We start from the raw sequence: 23521 nt of genomic DNA, 5'->3' as shown, positions 1-23521 counted from the left end.
AAATACTGGTGCAGCTGATCAGGGGTCTGCACCCAGAGGGATAAGGGCCAGTTCACACGGAGCACAACTGGCGGAATGCTGCAAGCCTCCGTGTCATACTGGATGTCTATGGGAGGCTTGTGAGCCGCCTCTCTCTGCTGTGTGGAATTGACATGCCCATTCTTTAGCGCAGTGAGAGGAGGCGCGCCAGCCTCCCATAGACAGCCAGTATGACATGGAGGCTGGCAGGATTCGGTGGCGGAGAGTTTAGCTGCGGAATTCCACCAGTTTTGCGGAATTCCACCAGCACTGTACTGGTCGATTTCTATCAAGTCAAGTCTGATTCTGTATAGTTATTTTCATCCTTTAAAAGTTTAAGACTTATCCCTGGCTTATAACTGGTATTGCAGTTCTGTCCTGTTCGCCTCAGTGAAGCTAAGCTGTAATACCGCACACAATCTGTGGACATGTGTTATTTCTGGAGGAAAGCAGCTGTTATTCTAGTTCCAGCGAACATGTTTGTAATAACCAGAACATACTACAATACTGCATTTAATGCCCTGCATCACCTATTACCTTGCAGTGGCACTGTCCAGTTGTCTTATTGCAGTTTGGATCAAAGCCCTTATTGCCATCACAGTTACACGGTCCACAGGTCCGATTCCCCCACCAGCCTTTAGGACACTGATGATCCATTCTGAAAGGACAATCAGAAAGAAGCACATAAGTATGCAATGTGTACATCATAATATAGAGTGGGTTAACACGACAGAATCCAGGTGGATAATCCGCTGCAGATTCTGTCGCTAGCGGCTGTGCGCAACTCCGCCCGTACCATAGACTCCATCCTATGCCCAGGCGAAATCCGCCGTCCGCCGCAAGAATTGACAGGTCAATTTTTTGGGTGGACGGTGGAATCTGCCCAACCATAGAATGGAATCTATGGGATGGGCGGAGATGCAAGCGGGGGGGCTTACCTGTGCTCGCAATATCTTCCAAAATGGTGCCCAGAGCACTCACAAGTGTAACCCAGGGGATGGTCAGGACGATGAGTGCACACTCCTTTATTTTCACAGGGGTTCAGCTGACAAATGTCTATACAGTTATCTCCTAGGAATCCTGTGTGGACAAATAGTAGCCCATTATACCACCCTGCACCTAGCATTCTGGTTTACTCCAGGTTTTTATGTATTCATTTTACTAGTATTTTTGATACTTTGTTTCTGTGTGTTTTAATACTCATCACCTTTTTACCTTTACAATGATAAAGCTTTATGAGGGTTAAAAGACCTGACACTTATGGTTCGTTTACACAGAGCGATTATCGTTCGAATTTTCGCAATAACGATCGCACTTAAGCGATAATTGTCTCTTGTAAACACAGCAAACAATCAAGTGATGAGCGAGAAATCGTTCATTGTCATCTTTTAGCATGTTCTCAAATCGTGATTGGTCGTTTGCTGATAATTTGCAGATCGCTTCACCTAAACAGTCTTTCACAGATTCACCCTATGTGTGAGATGGGCTTAAGCAATCTTAAAAGGATCGAAAAACATTTTTTTCTAATGATATATCGTTTCGTCTAAATGCTGATCGTTATAAAAATTAAATCACTGCTTCAAACACATTAAATGACCATGGGATTAAACCGTCAGGATCAGACTGTCTCCAGCTGATATGTGTTGTAGTCGACATAGAAACAGCTCCAAAGCCTGCACCATTATATACTTAAATGTGTGACTTTGTGCAGGAAAGGTATTTAAAGAAGAAGTCCGGTGAAAAATTTTATTAAAGTATTGTATTACCCCCCAAACATTATACAAATTACCAATATAAACTTATTACGGGAAATGCTTATAAAGTGTTTTTTTTGCCTGCACTTACTACTGCATCAAGGCTTCACTTCCTGGATAAAATGGTGATGTCACGACCCGACTCCCAGAGCTGTGCGGGCTGTGGCTGCTGGAGAAGATGACGGCAGAGGGATGCACAGTGTCCCTCCAGTGCCCTGTGTCCCTCAGTGTCCCCCTGCCATCATCCTCTCCAGCAGCCACAGCCCGCACAGCTCTGGGAGTGGGGTCGTGACATCACCATTTTATTCAGGAAGTGAAGCCTTGATACAGTAGTAAGTGCAGGGAAAAAGCACTTTATAAGCATTTCCCGTAATAAGTGCATATTGGTGACTTGTATAACTTTTGGGGGGCAATACAATACTTTAATAAAAACTTTTGCCGGACTTCTCCTTTAAGGAATATTCTTGTACATAAATCGTATTCATTGTATATAAGTTTATTCTTACATCTGCAAAATCTGTCTGCAAAAAGACTACGGACCCATTCACTTGAATGGCCCTGTTCAACTGACAGATCCTAGTATGAGCCCGCCATTCATCTATGAATGGATCCATGCATTGCGTATAACTACAGATGCACTTCCGTAAAACTGTTTGTAGCTACACATCCGCGACTATGGACAGCACTACAGAATGTGTGAATGAGGCTGAAGTGTTGCACTCACTAACAGCAAGCAGAGATCCTGTTAATGGTTTAATAATTTTAAACACAAAATATATTAGAAACTAGAAGAGCTTTTCATCATAGCAGTGCACTGAAACAGCTGCTGTGAATGGCGTTCTTACAGGAAGTGTTGTCATGATGTGACAGGTGCTGTAAAAGTCAATATCACTGCTTCCCATTACACACTCTGAGAGTTACATGACAACTTTCTGGCTGCCTGCAGGCACCACCAGGAGGCGCTTACTGTGTATGGATATATTATTGAGCTCAATGCGAGCTGTATAATTCCATATGCTGTGAGCGCCTCCTAGTGGCAGCTGCAGGCAGGTAAGATTTAATCAGATGAAAAAGAAAAGACAAGAAAAAGCAATAAATAGACATTTATGTTTACAGTGTAATACACACCTGGGTTGCAGACACAAGCATAGCCAAGCCACGTATCTACACAAGAGCTGTTCCCCTGGCAGGGGTTAGGTTCACACATATTGGTTATATTGCATCCATTTTTAACATTCAGAAGGTTTGTTGGCTTGGGCAAAGTGATGCCGCTGGGTGTGTCTCCAAGGCGCAGTCCCTGAAGTGATAAAAACTCTGCTGATCAGTACAATATGCACAGTATATGTCATTTTCAGCCTGAAATTTATTTTATAGGAGAATACGACACAAATATGAGATGTCATATGAAGACAGTAAAAGGAGAGAGCTGGGGACAAAAGTCCTTAGCCACGCGCTTCTCTCGGCTCTATCTAACGACTGGTACGGGTCAGTCACAGTCCCTGTCCCTATAAATGGGTACAGTCACATAAAAAGAAAACCTCGGTGTGGGTGGCTATGAAAATAGTCCTCACCTGTATACAACCTTCCAGACCATTCTGCACCTCCTGGGCTGTCAGAATTCCACCTACAGAAAGGTGTTTAACCCTAAGTCCATGAAGTTCATTCCCAACATTTACTGTGTCCTACAAAATTAGAGAGAAGTCATTACAGGTCCAATACTTAAAGGGAACCAATCAGTACGATTGTGCTGATAAAGCTCCCAGTGGCACACAATAAAGCTCTAGAGCAGCTCCTTTACTGTATCAGCAGGGTCTGCGATCTATACATCCATTAAAAACGTGTTTAATTCCAGATGGGAGAGACAGGAGAGAAGCAGCAACTGGTTATCTGGGTGGGGAGCCTTTTGTGACTAGTCAGCATGCTCTACGGGGATGATTGACAGACAGAGAGGCCACTAATGGGTCTCTCTGTCTGTCAATCATCCCCGCAAAGTGTGCTGACAGGCAGAGAGCTGTGACTAGTCAATGAAGGCTCTCCACTCACATGACTAGTTGACGCACCTCTTCCGGCCTTGCGTGCAGGAATAAAACACGTTTTTTATGAATATAGAGATAATGCTGCAGACAGGGCTGGTATGGAAGGGGAGCTGTGCAGGAGGTGTACTGGGTGCAGCTGGGAATTATATTGGCACAATCCCCCACAGGATCCACAGCAGATTTTTTCTAAATAACTGAACACAAGATCAAATCTGCACCATCAAATCTGCTGCAGATCTGCTGCGGATTCTGTACATCTGAACGCACCCTATAGGCTGGGTTCACACTATGTATATTTGAGGCTGTATTTCGTCCTCATGTCAGGTCCTCATAGCAACCAAAACCAGGAGTGGATTGAAAACACAGAAAGGATCTGTTCACACAATGTTGAAATTGAGTGGATGGCCGCCATATAACAGTAAATAACTTCCATTATTCCAATATAACAGCCGTTGTTTTAAAATAACAGCAAATATTTGCCATTAAATGACGGCCATCCACTCAATTACAACATTATGTGAACATAGCCTTTCTGTGTTTTCAATCCACTCCTTGTTTTGGTTGCTATACAGCCTCAAACATACAGCCTCAAATATACGTAGTGTGAACATAGCAGGGTATAAACCCACACACCGTATAAGCAGCAGATATGCAACAAATACGCAGCAGATTTGTTGGTACAGATTTGATGCTGTGTTCAGTTATTTAGATCTAATCTGCTGCGAGTTTGCTGCGAGTTTGCTGCGTATCGCAGCAGTAAATACGCTGCATATACGGTGTGTGGATTTATACCCTTAAGGGGACTTGAAGATTTATATAAACAAACTCGTTCATTGCATATTGAAAAGTTGTAGAACTTTCTGAAATGTTTATTATAACATCATACAAGGTAAATTGCTGATGATGCAAGTCTCAAATACATTAAAGGGGTTGATCAGGCTTAGAAAAACATGGCCTCTTTCTCCCAGAAACAGTCACTCCAGTTTAGGTATGGATTTACAGCTCAGTTCTATTGAAATTACTAGCTGTGCTTTTTCTAATTCTGGATAACCCCTTTAACATGCATATACATATATATTTATATCTTATTCTGTCAGTATAAAGTATATCAGTCTTGTTTTTTATTCTATGCCAAGGTATAAGGTCATAAGTACCTGGTAAAATCCATAATCCAAGTTGATGGTAATTACATAACGTGTTTCACGTCCACTACGCACATCACGCAACTCCATCTGTAGGTCATGCCACCTCCCATCATTCACCTGCATCTGGTCCAACAGAAGCGTGGAAGCTCTACTAGAGCCACGGCTGACCGAGAACAAGACCTGTCCAGAAACCAGCTGCAAGGAAAAGCATAGACCTGACGCAGGGCAAAAACTTATAAAAACTAGAATAAAGAGAAGAGCTGCAAATAACCAGCAATCTGATTTGATCTTTATCATTATAATACAAGGAGATAAGAGACTGATGTATACTTGCCTGGCACTGAATAGTCGTGTACTGCCCAGCATGCACCTGCAGCAGTAATCCATCGGTTCGGCGTGTTCGGAATGCCAGCCCCATAAACCAGGGAATTGAAATTTTCACTTCATTTTTAAAGTCCCAAGACAGAATTCCACTCCCATTGAAATGATAAGGATGGAGCATTGCTGGGGGCAGAAAGAGAGCTTTAGTATAAAAAAACATTTTGGTATTCAACCCCATCATGTTTAAAACCAAAGCTGCATTCACAGCTTCTGGCCTTTAGGGGGCAACAACTTTCTTCTGTTTCCTGCTCCACACACACTATATTTATTCTAATGCCTCAATTCTTAAAACAAATAAATTCAAAAAAGGTAAATGAAGTATACAGAATATACTTACCATTTTTGCAATCCTTTCCTCCAAAACCCAATGGACAGTCACAAGTGTATGTGCCCCAGCCAGATGTGCAATTGCCTCCATTTTTACACGGGTTAGGCTCACAAAATGCTTGCTTTGCATTACACCCTGACAAGGTAAGAACACATACAGAACACATTGAATACTGTAAAGGAATAATGTATGGAAAAGGGAACATGGCTGGCAGTTTTAGTCTGTGGAAAGTTTCTTTTGTATTGTTAGGATGTTTATGTGTGTTCCCACTAATCCCAACCATAGGTAGCCTCATAGTGTATACATGAATATAAAGTACTGGGTGGTCTATTCACAATGTTGCCTAATAGGCATCTAGCTCAAATTTTATTGAAATATGGTAACTACAGGGATGCTCCAAATGAAACAGGTGGAATTTCATTCATTTCAATAGAATCATTTTCCCCATGGCAGCCACTTGTTTACATCCTTGCATAGAAATAACATGTCTGTTTAATGGGAGAAGTGGGGGAAATAGCTACTTAAAGGGGCTATCCAAGCTTAGAAAAACACAGCTGCTTTCCTTCAGAATCAGCACCTCTCGTCTTAAGTTTGGGTGTGGGTTTTGCAACTCAGTTCCATTGAAGTGAATGGAGCTGAATTACAATACCACACATAACCTGAGGGCAGGGGTGATGCTGTTTTTTCAAGAAAGTAGCTGTATGTTTTCTAAACCAGGATAACCCGTTTAAGGAATATTCCCATCGGTCGTGGGAGTCCAACCAATTGGGAACCCTTCTAATGAAGTGTCCGCATTGTTGGTATTGTGCTGCATCCACATCTCTGTTTACCCTTTTAGAGCAGCACTCCCAGACACCCAGCTATGAAGAGATCCAGCCACAGCTCCATTCACTGGAACTTAGGGTTGTATTAGATGACCCAATATTTAGGAGCAAGCAAGCGTTGCTCCTTGTTCCCCGCTTACTGTCTGTGCTATTACACACACAGACATCAAGTGGGGGGGCACGGGGAGCTGCGGGAGGGGCTGCCCAGATGACCTTTAGTGGCCCATAGAAGATAGTGGTGGTCTGCTTCTGCCACTCCTATTGCATGAAGCAACAACCAGCAGACCATCGCTTTTGTTGTCGGGATTTTGGTTCATGCTTTACAACCAACGATCAGCCAACATTGTGCTTATCGGCTGATCGTTCCCTTTTTGCATGACCTATTTCACTAAACAATTATCGTCTGGAATGGCCGGTAATCGGTCAAGTACGTCAGTACGTATTGTCTGGTGTAACAGTAAACTCTAGCAGGGGACACGAAGATAAAATAGGATATCCTATCGATTATAAGGTAATGGTATATACATTTTGGCAGTAAACCTTAAAAGCCAACATCTACTTTATGTCTTTGGCAATCTATTGGTGGCTTAAGATGAGAGGTCAAAAAGAGTCCAGGAAAATAAGAACAGGCATTCACTAACACACGTCCTACCTGCAGAGGTTCCATTATTTGCTATGTATGAAGCCAGGTCAATCTTTCTGCTATCAATATACAAATCCTTCATACATCCTATGAACTCTCTGTGTGTCACTGGGAAGTTTTCAGGGAGATTGGGGACGCCACCAAGAAGAAGAGGACCTGTGAGATCAAGGGATCTGCAAGGATAACAGAAAAAAGCCATGTTACTGTAGTGGTACAGACATGCCATTAAGCTCTAAAAAGACGCATATACATAATATAGAGGGGTCCCCCATTCAGGACACCTCTCTATTAACCTGACTTGAATATCCAACTGCTGGACCCATCATGACCCAATTTCAATGGCAGAAATGTATGAAAACTAATACAGGGGAAAATTGAAAACAGGTATCTTACTTTTTAGAACTGGACTGGACTCCTTCGGCTGCACATGTGTAGTTTGCAATCTCACTGCGGAATTTCAAAGCCACAGAAATGTCACAATCATCCACCACCAGCACAGCTACCTTCTCCTTGGAGGGTCCTTGAGCCACCCCCATAGACCCGGTCTTAGGCTTAGCAAAAAAAAAGAAAAAATATTGAAAAGGTTAGCATGCAGATTTCTGAATGGTACATATACCTTGTTATGTAGCAAAACCTCTTTGTGGCAGCATACCTAGCTGAAATTTAAGTGTCCCTGTCACTTTTAAAACTTTTCATACATCCTAGTGACATGTCAAAATTCCTGATCGGTCGGGTGTCCAGACTCTCACCGATCATTGGCTACATCAAGGAAAAAGGTTTGGCTAAGCACTTCACCCCCTTGCATATTGTGATTTCTGCCTCGCTGCAGGAGATGGTCTCCGTAGACTTAAAAGGGAGAACATCTCCTACAGCAAGACGGAAAAGGCGTCAAGCCAGGGAGTGCAGTGCTTAAGGGCCTTTTACATGGGCCGATTATAATGCAAAAAATTGTTACATTTGAATTTAAGCAATAATCTTCTGGTGTAAATGCGGCAATGATCAAACTATGAATGAAAAATTGTTCGCATGTTGTTGATTGCATTTACTGAACAGAACTCAATATCATTGTTAATTGTTCTCACGGCATTTAGTGTAAACACTCATTGCTCACAGTATATACAGTGGATACGAACACAATTACGATCATTCATAGCATATATGTACACACATACACAAACAAAATTACAATTGCAATTTTGATTGTATTAGCGACTTTTCGTAGCAATTTCTCTTGTCTATACCTATTGTTTAAAAGAATAAATCATTGCCTGACAGTCGCTAAACGAGCACTTAAGCAATTTATCTGTACCTGTAAAAGGACCCTTAGGGTCCTATTACACGGGACGATTATTGTTCGAATTTAAACGATAATCATTCTGTGTAATTGCAGGCAACAATCGAAAAATCGTTCGTATGTCATTGAACTCTGCTATAGATCTGAATCTAAAATTATTGTTAATCGTTCGCTAATCGTTCGATGTAATTCCACATTTGTTCGTTCAAGTTCCACATTTTTTCACTAATCGTTCAGTGTAATTGCAAATTGTTCATTGTTTTACTGGCATCAGAAGGAATAAACGATCATAGTAACGATCGCAATAACGATCATTATCACTCTGTGTAATATGGTGAACGATTTCAAGTTAACAATAAACAATCTTGTTTGCAATCGTTTATCGTTAGTTGTTAATTGTTAAAAATCGCTCCGTGTAATAGGAACAACCCTTAGTTGTGCACTTCTCCTGGCTGTATCTAATGATCAGTGGAGTTATGAACACCCAGACCCTGACCAATAAAAACTTTTAAAAAGTCACTATGAAATTTCAATTGTTTTTGTAGAGTGACAGTGCCCACTTAACATGATGTACCAAGAATCTAGGAACTCTGTGTGATAACCTTCACAAGAGCTGTAATGACAGCCATAGTGGTTCTCACCCAGCTTTCCAAGAGGCTGATAATCCATATCCACTGGTTAGAAGTATGAAGTGATGGATTTAGTGGAAAGGTGAATATGAGCCAATATAATAAGGCAATGCATCAATGACAGAAACGCCTACCTTGTTGTAGTAGCGGAGCTGGACCGTATGCCACTTCCCATCACTAACTCCTCCAGGGACGTAGGGGGCCACCAGGGTGCTCGATTCACCTAAAAATCACCAAATTATATTTTCCATCAAAACCTTGATCACACAAGGACTCTTCTATTGAGCGTCCTGCATGAGTCGGAAGGTGCAACTGCTTAATTCTGTCTCGGCCACCCTCCTGAAATTAATTCAAGGTACTGCTGTAGCCCAATGCCCTCTCAGCCCCCATTTCTTCTATAACAGATGTTCTTACTGCTGAGGTTGCTGATATCACCTCTGCGGCATCCATCAAAAAAGGAACGAGGTGTAATTAATAAAAGTGGATTGTGTCTATCTTGTCATCAATTAATGACACACTCAGCTTTGCATTATAAAACAGCAGCCCTAGAATGGCAAATTTCTGCCAGGGATACAATAGCAATTAAGAGGTTAGGAAAAAGCTAAATCTGCTTGCTGTCTGGGCTGTGGCTTCTCTGTCACAATGTGGGAAGATTTACAGCATCGGATACTGCATTTAAAGGTACCATCAATCTGCTGCCTGGGGGTCCTAGCACTAAAACGCTGCAAACAGGAACGGCCGAGCTGGCGCTAATGCACCACTTATCGATGTGTTTCTCCCACACATCTCTGTCAAGGCCTCGATGTGCGTACGTGTGGCAGAGAGGTCTATGAATGTTTTCCAAAGTGAGTTTAATACATCTCGTAACATAAAATATTAATGACAGCGAGGAATATTTACTGCCGCAGATGTTAGAGAAGGATGAGAGGGCAGATCAGAGCCCTTTGGCCTATGACCCACACTTGTAAGTGAAATTCTGTTCCATCTGTAAGATTCACTTTAATCACTGAAGACCCCTAAAGTCCCCCTCTAACTTCTGTAGACTCCTAATTGCAGGGGTTGGTGGTGGTCGGTGTCAGTGAAGTTCATCCTGACCAGTGCTGCAGTACTATTCGCATGAACTTAATTTCTTTTTAATTGGGATGTGGGTGCATTTGGGTGTGCCCGCATTCCAATTACCCATTGCAGACAATGTAAAGTGCGGCATTTTTTGCAGCCGCTATTCAATAAATAGCGACTGCCCAAAACTGACGTGTTAGTTTTCGATGCTGCTGCGATGAATCCCGGCCAGAAAGTATACTTTGTGTTTACACTCCATCCAGCATTCCATAGAAGTCAATGCAATGTATTTATTCAATCAATAATGGCCGGTGTTGCAATCTGGAACAACAGCCGTTATTAAGTGAATAAATACATTGTGTGAACTAAGCCTCAGCAAGTCTTAGAAAACATGGATACAGCCTGGGTTCACACTACGTATATTTCAGTCAGTATTGTGGTTCTCATATTGCAACCAAAACTAGGAGTGGATTAAAAACACAAAAAGGATCTGTTCACACAATGTTGAAATTGAGTGGATGGCCGCCATTTAATGGCAAATATTTGCTGTTATTTTAAAACAACGGCTGTTATATTGAAATAATGGCAGTTATTTACTGTTATATGGCGGCCATCCACTCAATTTCAACATTGTGTGAACAGATCCTTTCTGTGTTTTTAATCCACTCCTGGTTTTGGTTGCAATATGAGGACCACAATACTGACTGAAATATACGTAGTGTGAACCCAGCCATAGTATGGCTGTATCTATGTTTTCCAGGCAGCCTTAGGTTCGCATCCAACTTCTTCAGCCACTGGTAATCAAATGCTGAGAGTTCAGGTTTAAACCTGCTCATCTCTAGTGTCAACTAGAGATGAGCGAACCTCGAGCATGCTCGAGTCCATCCGAACCCGAACTTTCGGCATTTGATTAGCAGTGGCTGCTGAAGTTGGATAAAGCCCTAAGGCTATGTGGAAAACATGGATATAGTCATTGGCTGTATCCATGTTTTCCAGACAACCTTAGAGCTTAATCCAAGTTCAGCAGCCCCCGCTAATCAAATGCCGATCGTTCGGGTTCAGATGGACTCGAACCTGAACCCGGTTCGCTCATCTCTAGTGTCAACCTATTATGGCAATGTAAAAGCTTCTATTAAAGGGGTATTCCCAGCTCAACTCATATAGGTAAAAGCTACATATTTTTGCAAATATCTTAATTTAATAAACTTGCCTCCTTCTCCTGATATGCTCTGTCCCTCCCATTGTTGACAACCACCCCTCTGCTCTAAAAGCCACTGTTATTTTCTGCACAAGGTTATCATATAGAGCACTTTGTGAAACTTCCCAGTATGCAACCTGCCAGAGCAGGCTTTGAACAAACAGTGAACAAGCAGGAAATGCAGGGGGATTTCAGCTTTGAGGCTTGCAGAATTTATAATTATGCTCTTGAGTATAATGCAGGCTGGATTCGTGTAACAGCAATGCAGTAATCTCATAAATTTACCAAGTAAAGGAAATAAAATTCTATGAATTTATTATTTTGCTTTGCACCAAATATACAGCACAGTAAAGGGGGGACAAACCTGTGGAGTATTTCAGCTGCAATTGTCCGTCATTAATCTCCACCGCAATAAAGTCATGCTTCTCATTGAGGCGACCATTGTAAAACAGGAGGCCGTTCTTCTCCTTGGTGGCAAATCTAAATAAGTGAAATGAAGCAAAATGAAAGTCAGTAATATATTATTATACCTGATTTATATTATCAGTTATTATGAGTGCTCTAACGAAACGCCATTCATAACAGTTGTTGGCCAACAGAGCTTACAATCTAATGACTGTATGCCAAACGTGCACAGACACTAGCACCTCTTTCCAATATTCTGTTTGCTGAGCATGAAAGTAAAGCGATGTGACTAATGCCCTATACTCTGTGCTGTATAAAGTGTCCCCCTGCATTATAGGAACTACTAGGGAAGGTCACTCAACAAGCATGCTGAATGTTTCCAATGAACCAGCAGAATTGTGAATGTAGCTCTGGAGTATAATACAGACTGTGACATCAGTATGAGGTAAGTCATTCATTTTCCAAAGAATATATCATTTCATTGTACTGTTATCTGTTTTAATTACAGCTCTGTAGGATGTGAGTAAGATTCGGATCTATGGTAATTTAGCCGCTGACAGCAAAGAGATGTTGTGTTTGTAAACCTATGACACATTATGGACTGTGCACTTTACAATGGTCTTTGATAATATAAAGATTTCAGTACAATTTTCACCGCAGGAAAAATCAGAGGAGATGGGAAGGTATTAAAGCGAGGATGTCCAAATCCGCCTTTGGAGATTGCGCTCAGGTGGGGAGACGGGCAGTGACCTTTAGTTGAAATGTTCCTCTATAGGGATTAAGCAGTTAGACACTGACAAGAAATTAATGTTTTTCCTTTAGCCTGAAATGTTCCCTTCTGTCGAACCACTCAGTTCTTATTATCACACCAAGCAGGATCCTTTCACTTGGCCGTGTGGAGGCTTTAATGGTCTTGCCTAAGAGGGTCAAGTGGTTCAAGAGCATCATTAGCCGATATAAATATCTATGAGGACAAATGACAACGTGGAATAAGACCTTGAATATTGTAAAGAGGCCAATGATACTTTATAACAGCCAAATACATGACTGGAGGGATCAGTGCGGATTCTTCCGGTCAGACTCTGATCCTGATCTGGTACTCACAAAGAAGGTTTGGTTAATGGGGGCAATCCCACAAGTTGGTATTATGGAGGGATTGATGGTTATAGGCTGGCAAGGAAATCACATTCTAACATGGCACAAAAATGTAGTGTTAGCTGTGTTATCTGGATTGATCAATGGTAATAGGGGAGAATGGAACAGCTGCCATGGAGCTGCTGATAGGACTTCTATGTCATAAACAGAAGCACTTGGTGAAACATTAAGATATGCCTCTTCTCTAGGCAAGGAAAACATGGCAATTTCACTCATCCCAACAATAGAACTAATACTCTATTAGAGAATTCTCAATTACAGGTATTGTCCGGAAATTAAAAAAATGGATATATTAATAACAATGTAATGCTCTCAGTGTCTGGTCCTCACCACAGGAACAGGTCAGCAGGAACTTCCCCTCAGAGCCAATCACTGGTGGCAGTGGTGTCCCATTGATTGGCTGAGCAGGCACTTCTTGTAGAGACATGTCACTGGGAAGAAGGCAGTAGCAGCGAGAATCGGCACTGGGAGTGTTAAAACTGATTGGGACCTACCCCCCGACAAAATTTTTATTTTCAAATTTCCAGGCAACTCCTTTAAAGATGTATTCCAATTTAAAGCAAATGTACCACCAGGTACGCTATACATATATATATATATATATATATATATATATATATATATAAATAATTTTTTTTTTTACATTAACAGACCATGGAGCCGTGTCACAGAGGGGAGAGGGTTTCATCACATTGGGGACCGGCGGGCCTGCCCCCAGTGCTTTGCAGCAGTTGGTTGCTTAGGAATAGACTGGCACAGTGTATGGGAACTGGGCAGTGGTTAAAAAATAAGGACTGGGCCACCTTACTAACCTTACTCGCCTCATTTGGTCCAGCACTGGCCCTCTTGTCTACCCCAGTTGCTCTGATTAGATACCCTAATAATGTATTGTCCATGCTGTGCTGGCAATTGCAACAATGGCAATGTTATCTGGTGTTATCTGGATATTGAAGCATATTCTGACAAAGATTTAATTGTAGCTCCTACTACTATCAGGGTAAGGAGTGGCTGTTAGATCAAAGTTGTTCTATTCTCTTCCAACAATGTTTGATTTTAGACAAAGGATCTCCTCTGTCTAATGTTTCCACCAAGGATATGTATACCATACAGGCAGAATATGCAGCTTTTATGGGGCCCTGGAGAAGAAGGGACACCGCCCTGGTTGTTTCGGTCCCCTTTGCTAGTAGGTGCAACAAGCCTCTAGAGTAGTCATTGTTTTATTGCACAGCTCTCCTGTTAGTGCCCGTGTAATTTATCCCGTAGTGTGTTACTGGCCTCCGGATGCCCCCGGGAGACATGTTATTAAGCACGACCTCTTTAGGGCAGGAGATTAAATTTTCAGACTGAAAAGCTCATTTAAAATATCCTCCTAGATAATCAAATCTAATAAAATGTGACAAAAGTAATAAAAGACAGAACAGACTAATCATTGCCTGTATGGACTAAAGCTGCCAAAATATGCAGCATTTATAAGTAATCAGCCGCTGCGCTGCAGAAAAGAAGGGGCACTACCAGTCTATGGTGCTATGTGTTATGGAGAGGGAGCTCAGGCTACAGCCCCAATGTAGCGCTAGTACAGGTACAAACATGGCAAGCCTTTGTGTGTCTCCACTACTGCACTATGTGTTAGAGAAGGGCAAGGAGGTTTAGCCAAACCCTGGCATCATTATTGGTCACCAGGAAGGAGTAGAAGCTTCTTGAAGATAGTATTCAACACAGCACCCCCTATCTATACAGGATGAGCTGCAATTCATGATACAACCACATGAAAAGACAGCGCTATTTCTGCTAGTGAAGTGAAAGAGCTTCAGTGCTTGCTGGTCACTCACTAGAATACTATAGGTCCATGGGATCAGACCCCTACCAATCTAACACTGAGCAAAGGACACAGATATATATATATATATATATATATATATATATATATATATATATATATTATATCCTATCCTGTAGATTTTCTGCAAAAATATGCATGACAAACCCACAATAGATTACAGTACCAGCCAAGTAGATGGGATTTTCACAATCACATAAACACACAGCAGAAATTGACCTGAGGTGCGAATATTACAATCTGCAATGTGTCAATTTATGTTGTAGATTTGCAATCAATAAAGAAAATAAACAGATTTTTATAGGGATTTGCAGCAGTTTTTTTCCCCCTCAAGTAATTTATCCTGTGTGTATTTACATGAGGCAGGAGATTTATTAAGACTGGTGTACTTGTACGCCGGTGTTAAATAAAGCCCTGCCCCCCTTTACCTGGCTGGATTTACTTAGAGGCACACACCTCTTAGTAATGCCAGAAGGACCTGTACCTGTTGCAGGAATTGCGCAGAATTCTACACCTGCTCCATGCCCCTGCCATGGTTTACGCCTGTTTACAGACAGAAGCCATGATAAATTTAATAGTGGAAAATCCACTACAAATCCACAACCTAAAAGATACAAATTTTAAAATCTTCACCAAGATTCAATCTCAGTCAAGAAAATTTCCACTATGTGTAAAAGAAATGTCAGAAATAACATCTACTTTGCTGGTACTGTAATCCGCTATAGAGCTGTCTTGCCAATGTCTGCACGGAAAATCTGCAGCAAGTACGTCTCGTGTCCATCACTTACCCGTATCTAGACACTGTGGTTAATAAGTGCCCCCTATATATATATTGACCATGCTGTTATTATTACATGGAACCATGTTTGGTTCTGTCACAGGACACTGTGATTATCATTAGGACATTCTGGATCTGGCGGCAATGTGGCTATCACTATGGGCTGCTTTTGTCGCTATTAAAGGGGCCACAGCAGATATCACTACAAGAACACTCTAGATCACAAGTGTCACACTGCAGCCCTGCAGCTCTTGTAAAACTATAATTCCCATCATGCCTCGATAGCTATAGCTTTTGCTGTCCATGAATAATGGGAACTGTAATTTTGCAACAGTCAGGGGGCCAGAGTTTGGCACCCCTGCTCTAGATGGAACTTTTATGGATGTAGCTGTCTTTATAGGGGTACAGTGGCACATGTCCTGTTACTGAAGCACGGTAGTGGTCACTGGGACTATAAAAGGGGCTGGACTGTGTCTGCCTGTCATTTCCAATTTCCTAACTTTAAGAGATATTGCCAGGGATTTTACCGTTTCCTGAAAGATAATCCTAAGAACAATTTCAGACTTCTAACAATTCTGAGTAAGTGCGGATATTATGTAAGACAACCCGTAAAAAAGCCCAGGCTGAGAGCTGATCAATATCCAGCTTCATAAATTAATCACTCTAACAACATCAGGAGGGATCAATCGCCAGCGTAAAAACCACTGACTGATGGTCACAATTAAAATGATTCACTAACAATTACCGGCACGAGGAGGCCATGAATATTTCATCAGGATGGAGTTAAATAAAGAGATATTAATCCACTAAACTATCACACCTATCATACACATTGCTGGCTGACTGCCCGGGAGCAGAATGGTATTGTACACCTCTGGTAGCTGTCTGTGCCATCCAGGAAAGAAAATCCTTTAGGCCTGATTCACCCACTTTGGAACTCCTGGCATCATCATTCATTCTGATGCTGTGAGCTCTGAAATAGTTATCTTCGTGCTACTGTACTGACATGCAAGTAAGGAATTACCCAAAATTAGCAGTAAAACGCAAGTGCTGGGGCCACAGCTAGCCACTAGTGCATGCAATTCATAGTGAGTCCAGCTCCTGAGTGCAAGGGTGGGTTCACACTGAGGAATCCGCGTGGAGAAATTCCTGCGCATTCTGTAGCTGGCCCCCGCTTGCATCTCGCCTGTGCCATAGACTCAATTGTATGCACAGGCATATTCTGCCGTCCGCCAAAAGAATTGACAAGTCAATTCTTTTGATGGACGGCAGAATTTGCTCGAACATTAAATGGAGTCTATGGGACGGGTGGAAATGAGTGCGAATTTCTCAGCGTGGATTCTTCAGTGTGAACCAGCCCCAAATAAAGAATGCACACAGCAACTCTGAAGAGTACTGACACATGTAAGAGTGGCCAGAATGTGAAAGAAAGAAAGAAAGAAAGAAAGAAAGAAAGAAAGAAAGAAAGAAAGAAAGAAAGAAAGAAAGAAAGAAAGAAAGAAAGAAAGAATGGTGTCATGAAGCCACTGAGACATCCACTTGATGTTATGCACCATGTTTCAATAAAACACAGTTTGGCTGTTTAAACTTGATGTTGGAGTGCCATGGATTATCTGCTACATAGATATACAGATAGATAGATAGATAGATAGATAGATAGATAGATAGATAGATACAGATGGATAGCTTGGTAGATTTCTGCAGATGGGTATTCTTTCCTTTTGAACAGATTTGTGGCTTGGCATATATCCCTACTCATGCCCTAAGACTACTTGTTGTAGAGACATACTGACTTCAAGAGACAACCATCTAAACAAGGTGCTGTGAGAGTTACTTTGCATATCGTGTGATCTATATGAAGGAACAACCCCTGTGACTCATAATATTGGATAAGGTCATTCTCCAAACATAGGAAAAATGATGCTATAACCTGACTGGTTGAGGCAGGGCCCCTCCTAATGACATCATCATTATTGATCAATTTTAATCGAATGTTCTCTAGTGCTGCGCTTAGATTGAAGGCAGGAACATCTGGGATGGAGAAAGAGCTAAGGGGGGGAATGAAGATGTGAGACTATAAATCTCATCTCTGCTTTAGGGTGCGTTCACACATACAGGATCCACAGCAGATTTGAAGTCGCAGATTCAAAGCAAACCAAATCTGGGCCATCACATCTGCTGCGGATTTGTTGCAGATCCTGTATGTGTGAACGCACCTTTAAAAGATAGAGGTCTAGTGACATTGCATAAGAACTGGGGATTTGATTTGAGCTAAGAAAAAATTTAGAAAATACATGATACTTAAGAAACATGCAAGCTATATAAAGGTCATGATAATTCTTATCATGATCAATAGATAGACAGATCGATAGACAGAGAGGTGACACGTGGATGGATAGATGGATAGAGAGATAGATAGGAGGTAGATGGATAGATAAATAGATAGATAGATAGATAGATAGATAGATAGATAGATAGATAGATACCATTAGCTGTTTAATATAAGTTATTTGACATTTTACTCTTACTGGACCTTGGAGATGGTGAAATTTTTTCGCTTCACCCCAGGCAGACACAGACAACAGACAGACGGGTGCACTTACGACAGTGACAGACTCATATGGAATCTCTGCCGCAATCCTCGGAACATGACAAACGATTTAGGAGGAAAGGAACGTGTTGACAGTTCGCAGTATGGCTTCTCAAAGCCTCCAGATGGACACTGGCATGTGAAGCCTCCTTCTGCCAAGTTAGTGCATGTCCCCCCATTTCTGCAGACACCGGGCACACAGCGTCCTGAGCTGCTGTCCACTTCACAGTTGTCTCCTGCAAGAAAAGAGAAGATTTACAGTATATATTGCTGCAGGTTTTTAGCTTTATAAAAGGTGAAAGGACTAATATTTGGTGCTGTTAAGGTGCCACCATCTTGTGGTTAAAATGGCTACTATAACAGATTTCTGGAGGTGGGGTATAGTGAATAGCTGCCTCCTAACTGAGCTCCTCTGATCTCTGAAGAAAATCAATGGCCATCAGTCACTACACCCCCCATAGAAGTGACTACGAGGGAACACACAGGCAGGTAATCTGACCCGGCTCAGAAAATTACTGCCAGGCTTTAGATAATCTTCTTTGACATAAACCCCTTAAACATTCATAATGAGCTGATATTCAGAGATGTTACTTAAAGGGGTATTCCAATTGGAAAGGGGATAACAAGAATATTGGTGGGAGCCAGTCTGACCACTGGGATCCTCACAGATCCCAAGAACAAGGACAGAATGAATGGGGAGCAGCACATGTGCATTCTCTATGGAGCTGCTGAACACACTGGACATTTCAGTTCTCAGCAATGTTCACCGTTCCCTAGAGCGCTGGCCGCCATATCTGTGTGGGGCGCATGGCTGGCACCTGACTACAGCCAAGCACACTCCTGAATATAAGTTCTTATATGCAAGATTTCTTATTACCAGATAAAAAATATCCTGCAGATTATTGTTTGGTAAAGTTTTTCCTATGTGTTGGCGGTGCCCGGCAGGACAGAACAAACACTTGTTTACGCTTCAGGTGGAAATGACTGATACAATCTCTACAGGCAAGGTATATAAGATTTCCTCTGCGTTTCCGACCATCGCTGGCATCGCTATCACTTCACGTAGCCCCATAGGAGGCAATTTCTTGGGCATACGGTGGAATGTACAGCTCCTGGCAAGAGTCATCTTGTGAAGCTTTGCCATTAACCCCTGAGTTTCTGGTAACAAGTAGTAAGTGCATGCACAGCAGCGCCTTACACAGACCGCGCAGTGAGCAGAGTGTTAACGTGCCCTTTGAGGGTAGCACAGAAGGAATAATACTGTGTCTTTGATGCCAGTGACAGATGGTATAGATAGGAAGCCCCCTCTCCTTCAAGGAGACTTTGCTTTTCTGTTCAAGTTTAAGGAGTGAAAGAACAAAGCGATGTAAAGGTCTGAGAATAGCCTTGATATAATCATTCTTCTTTAAAGAGGTTATCCAGGATTAGATAATACACGGCTACTTTCTTGCAGACACAGCACCACCCCTGTCCTCAGGTTGTGTGTGGAATTACAATTTAGCTCCATTCACTTCAGTAGAACTGAGCTGTAAACCCACACCCACACTGGAGACAAGAGTGATGCTGTTTCGGGAAGAAAGCGGCCATGTTTTTCTCAGCCTGTATAACCCCTTTAAAAGGGTTATATATTCTTTGAAAACAAATTAAATAAAAGTAATAAAATAACATAAAAACCTTTACCCACCTGTGCGATACGGCATCTGCACTGGATCACCACAGGATCAGACAGTGAGTAAAGGTTTTTGTGTTATTTTATGACATATGGGCCTCTTTTTTATTTTTTCAAAGAGTTAATAAGTAGAGATTAGCGAACCGGGTTCGGGTTCGAGTCGATCCGAACCCGAACGATCGGCATTAGATTAGCGGGGGCTGCTGAAGTTGGATAAAGCTCTAAGGTTGTCTGGAAAACATGGATACAGCCAATGACTATATCCATGTTTTCCACGTAGCCTTAGGGCTTTATCCAAGTTCAGCAGCCACCGCTAATCAAATGCCGAAAGTTTGGCTTCGGATGGACTCGAGCATGCTCCAGGTTCGCTCATCTCTATTAATAAGCCCTTTAATAAAGCTGTTTCCATGTACCTCCTTGTTAGATTAACAGCTCATGTACAGGTAACAGCCTAGAGGCTAGCTGCTGTTGACAGATCCTGTTATATGTTTCCCATAACTTTGGATTGTGCCCCTTGTAGGGGTTTCTTCCCCTGTATTAATCGTATAATGAAAAGCTGACCTGCACCTTTCTAATATACTTTGTTTTTCAATTCCCAACAACAACATTGTATCCAGTCTAGACAATCGGTGTGAGCTAAATGCACAGCAGTTTTTATAAAGCACAAAGAACAATGGAGTTTGGTGTTTGCAGCACTGCTTCATGTAATCTAAAACCACCTAAGGTATAGTTCATCAAGATGAAAACAATCAGCTCACTGGGGCTTACAGGCCGCGCTCGGCTTTCTTCCCATGAACAAATCCAGGTAGCTGGGACTCACAAATAGAACTTTATGTTTATTGGAAATTCATTAAAATTCACATGAAAAATACAGCAACACCACAAGAATAGGAGCAGTAACATCGCATGGGATATTTTCATCGTTTTGGATATATTCATCGTTACTTTCTTATTTACTGAGAATACAGATGAATATATCTGAAAGGCGTTAGTACCATGGGCCTTTCCTGTCTATATTGTTGAGGTGTTGTTGTATTTCAGATTTTACATAGGCAGACTATATAGCCAAAGTTAAGAAAAAGGTGATGCTTTACTTTAAAGGGGAACTCTGGTCACAACTAAAAATTGACTGCAGGCAGGGAGGGACCATAATAAACAAAGTATACTTACCTGCCATGTAGTGCCCAGGAATCTCCACTTAGCCAGTCAGTGACTGAGGTGGGACACGACTGCACTTACTGCTTGGCTGATCGGGTACTTTTCCCGGGTACTTTTTATAGTCTGGCGTCTGTCAGGGGGATGGTAATGTGGCAATAGGGAGGCACAGGGGCAGGTAAGTATACTTTCTTTATTATAGAACACCCCCCCACACACACACCTGCAGTGGATTTTTAGATGTGGCCTGTAGTTTTTCTTTAAAGTGAATTACAAATTTAGAAAGCTTCTTTCTATGCCTATTGGGAAATTTTAAGAGATCTCCTCAATTTTTGGTTTAAGTAAAGAGTAGTGACAAAAAGCTCTGGACAACCTGCCCAGCCCTGCATTACACTAACAACTCATTGATTTGAATGGGCACAGTGTAATGCTTCATTTCCCCTGTGGGGGTGTTACAGGGAAACTAAAAACTTACTGCAACATATTGCTGATTGCTGAGTTTTCCAACAGGCACCATCTTTATGAACAGTTTATTGTTTAGGACACTATTCTAACAAGTAGACACAGTCCAAAGTGGAGAACCCCTTTAAGGAAAAAAGGTTGATTATATTTGCTAACACTTATCTGAACAGGGCATAATCTCTGTAATTAGACAATTTAAGAGAACGTTTACCAAGGCCTGCTCCATTCCAGGAAAGTGTGCTTCACAGCACAGATTTCTGCTACTGGGTTCATTACATTAGGAAATACCATAATTTGTAACAAAAAAAAAAAAAATCAGAGGCTGTTTCTAGGGCAGAAAGCCAGGACTCGAGAACATACCAGCGCCTGACAAAGGCAATTACAAATTTTAGCAGGAAATAAGCAATTGGCCTTTAACTAACCCCACAGAGATAATGCTTTCTCTAAATGTGCTCCATTCATTGGAATTCATTTCCACCTTGTTCTCCTTCGCTTTCCAAACTCCAAACGTGTGCAATGTAATTTAGAATACAGTATCAAGTAGCTACAGGTCACCTTCTATACCACAAAGCATTTCCTAATAAAACAACACAAGGAATCTATGAAGCCATTTCTGAGTTATCTGAGTTATCAGCAGATGCAGAGACGACTAACAGCAGCCATTACTGTACCTGTAGGGGTTGTCATATAGTTTTCCACCTGCCCTGAAGTTTGTGTGTAGTTAGAAAAAGACTCATATCTCTCTGACTCCCTCTCTAGGACGGTAGGCTTTACTGAGGCTATTACACGCAGTGTTGGACTGGGGTATCTGGGGCCCACCAGAGGAAATAATCCTGGGGGTCCACCAACAAAGAACCAGTGAGAAATGACATGCCAGTCAGTGTTACTGCAGGTTGAAAAGCTGGGGGCCCACCGGAGGAACCTCCGGCTCTCTGGTGGGCCAGTCCAACACTACACGGCTTGCCTATCATGCAGCAAGGACTATATATATGTGTGTATATATATATATATATATATATATATATATATAAAAATATATATATACTGTATATATCTCGCTAGCAATGTCCATGCAGCCCTTGTCTTTAGTGGAAAATAATAAGGAGTGGGCGGAAGCATCGGGGAGCGTGGACAAGGATGTATAAACTTTATTATTTTCTTAAGACAGTCGGCAGTCGTCGGCCATGCATCGCTATTACATGATTGTAGGTCAGGATCAAAAGAAACAATTAGCTGATGATTGTTGTCATCAGATAGTCATTGTCTTTATTACGCAGAGTGATAATCTGCCCGATCGGCCTGATTCTGCAGATTTACGCTCTGTGTTATAGGGCCCAAAGACTTGGCGTTATATTTATGAATTAAGAAGATCGGGATAAACATATATATGTGAACTATGACAATAAGAGAAACTTTCATAAGGCTCCTAGGAAGTTGCTTTTATATGGAAGTTGTCAATCCTATTATCTCTTTGCAATGATACTTGCAAAAAGTGCTTCACTGAGGCGCTTACTTCGTGTTAATGATGTGTTTTTGACACAAATTGCGGTAAAATATGACATGGTGTTTATGGTAAATCACTGCGTCTGCTGCAATAGTAAGACGTAACCCTCAGAGTGTATACTGGTGACCAGCCAAAGATCTCAGATGCAAATGTTATATCTTAGGGCTTCCTGCTGCAATTCAACAACCTCTGAGATAATGAAAAAATATTGGATCATTCATCAGATCAGGGTAAACATGTTTGTCTGTGCCTTGATTTATTTATGAGATCAAATTTTCCAGACTCATAAAGTTCTTCTCAGTATGTTAAATATTACAAAGGCAGCTGGAACAATGAGAACAATTAGTCTGCTTAGAGGATATGCTAATCAGCTACTTCCCTTTTTACATGTTTCTTTCAGCACAAAACAATTTCATACTCTAAAAGCATCAAACATTGTTTCCTATGCCATAAACAGCTAAGTCTATAGTACTGCCTTCTATGGATGAGAATATAACTACTATAACCCTGCACCCTCCAGATGAGAAAATCAATGCTATAATACTTCAATCTACGAATGAAGACCTATAACCACTATATTATTGCCCCCCTATGTACAAGAATACAATGAATTTTATGTACAATAAAATAACTGCTGCAAAACAGTCCTTGATGTCC

The 23521-nt window shown here is 41.6% G+C and overlaps 1 protein-coding gene across 1 annotated transcript in view; it reads right to left on the bottom strand.

Annotated features, from left to right (window-relative positions):
• CELSR3 (cadherin EGF LAG seven-pass G-type receptor 3) overlaps nucleotides 1-23521 on the bottom strand; it is a 171699-nt gene that overhangs the window by 94348 nt on the left and 53830 nt on the right. Inside the window, exons 3-14 of the mRNA XM_069967922.1 lie at nucleotides 18088-18310; nucleotides 11674-11789; nucleotides 9187-9275; nucleotides 7523-7680; nucleotides 7139-7302; nucleotides 5672-5797; nucleotides 5288-5457; nucleotides 4963-5148; nucleotides 3344-3454; nucleotides 2901-3069; nucleotides 957-1098; nucleotides 556-676 (exon numbers count right to left, since the gene is read on the bottom strand). Coding sequence (XP_069824023.1) covers nucleotides 556-676; nucleotides 957-1098; nucleotides 2901-3069; nucleotides 3344-3454; nucleotides 4963-5148; nucleotides 5288-5457; nucleotides 5672-5797; nucleotides 7139-7302; nucleotides 7523-7680; nucleotides 9187-9275; nucleotides 11674-11789; nucleotides 18088-18310 — 1775 coding nt within the window. The remainder of the gene's footprint in view (nucleotides 1-555; nucleotides 677-956; nucleotides 1099-2900; nucleotides 3070-3343; nucleotides 3455-4962; nucleotides 5149-5287; nucleotides 5458-5671; nucleotides 5798-7138; nucleotides 7303-7522; nucleotides 7681-9186; nucleotides 9276-11673; nucleotides 11790-18087; nucleotides 18311-23521) is intronic.

This window comes from Dendropsophus ebraccatus, chromosome 4 (assembly GCF_027789765.1).
Source record: "Dendropsophus ebraccatus isolate aDenEbr1 chromosome 4, aDenEbr1.pat, whole genome shotgun sequence".
In the NCBI taxonomy this organism is placed as follows: Eukaryota; Metazoa; Chordata; class Amphibia; order Anura; family Hylidae; genus Dendropsophus; species Dendropsophus ebraccatus.
This window is presented reverse-complemented; position numbering and strand designations above follow the sequence as displayed.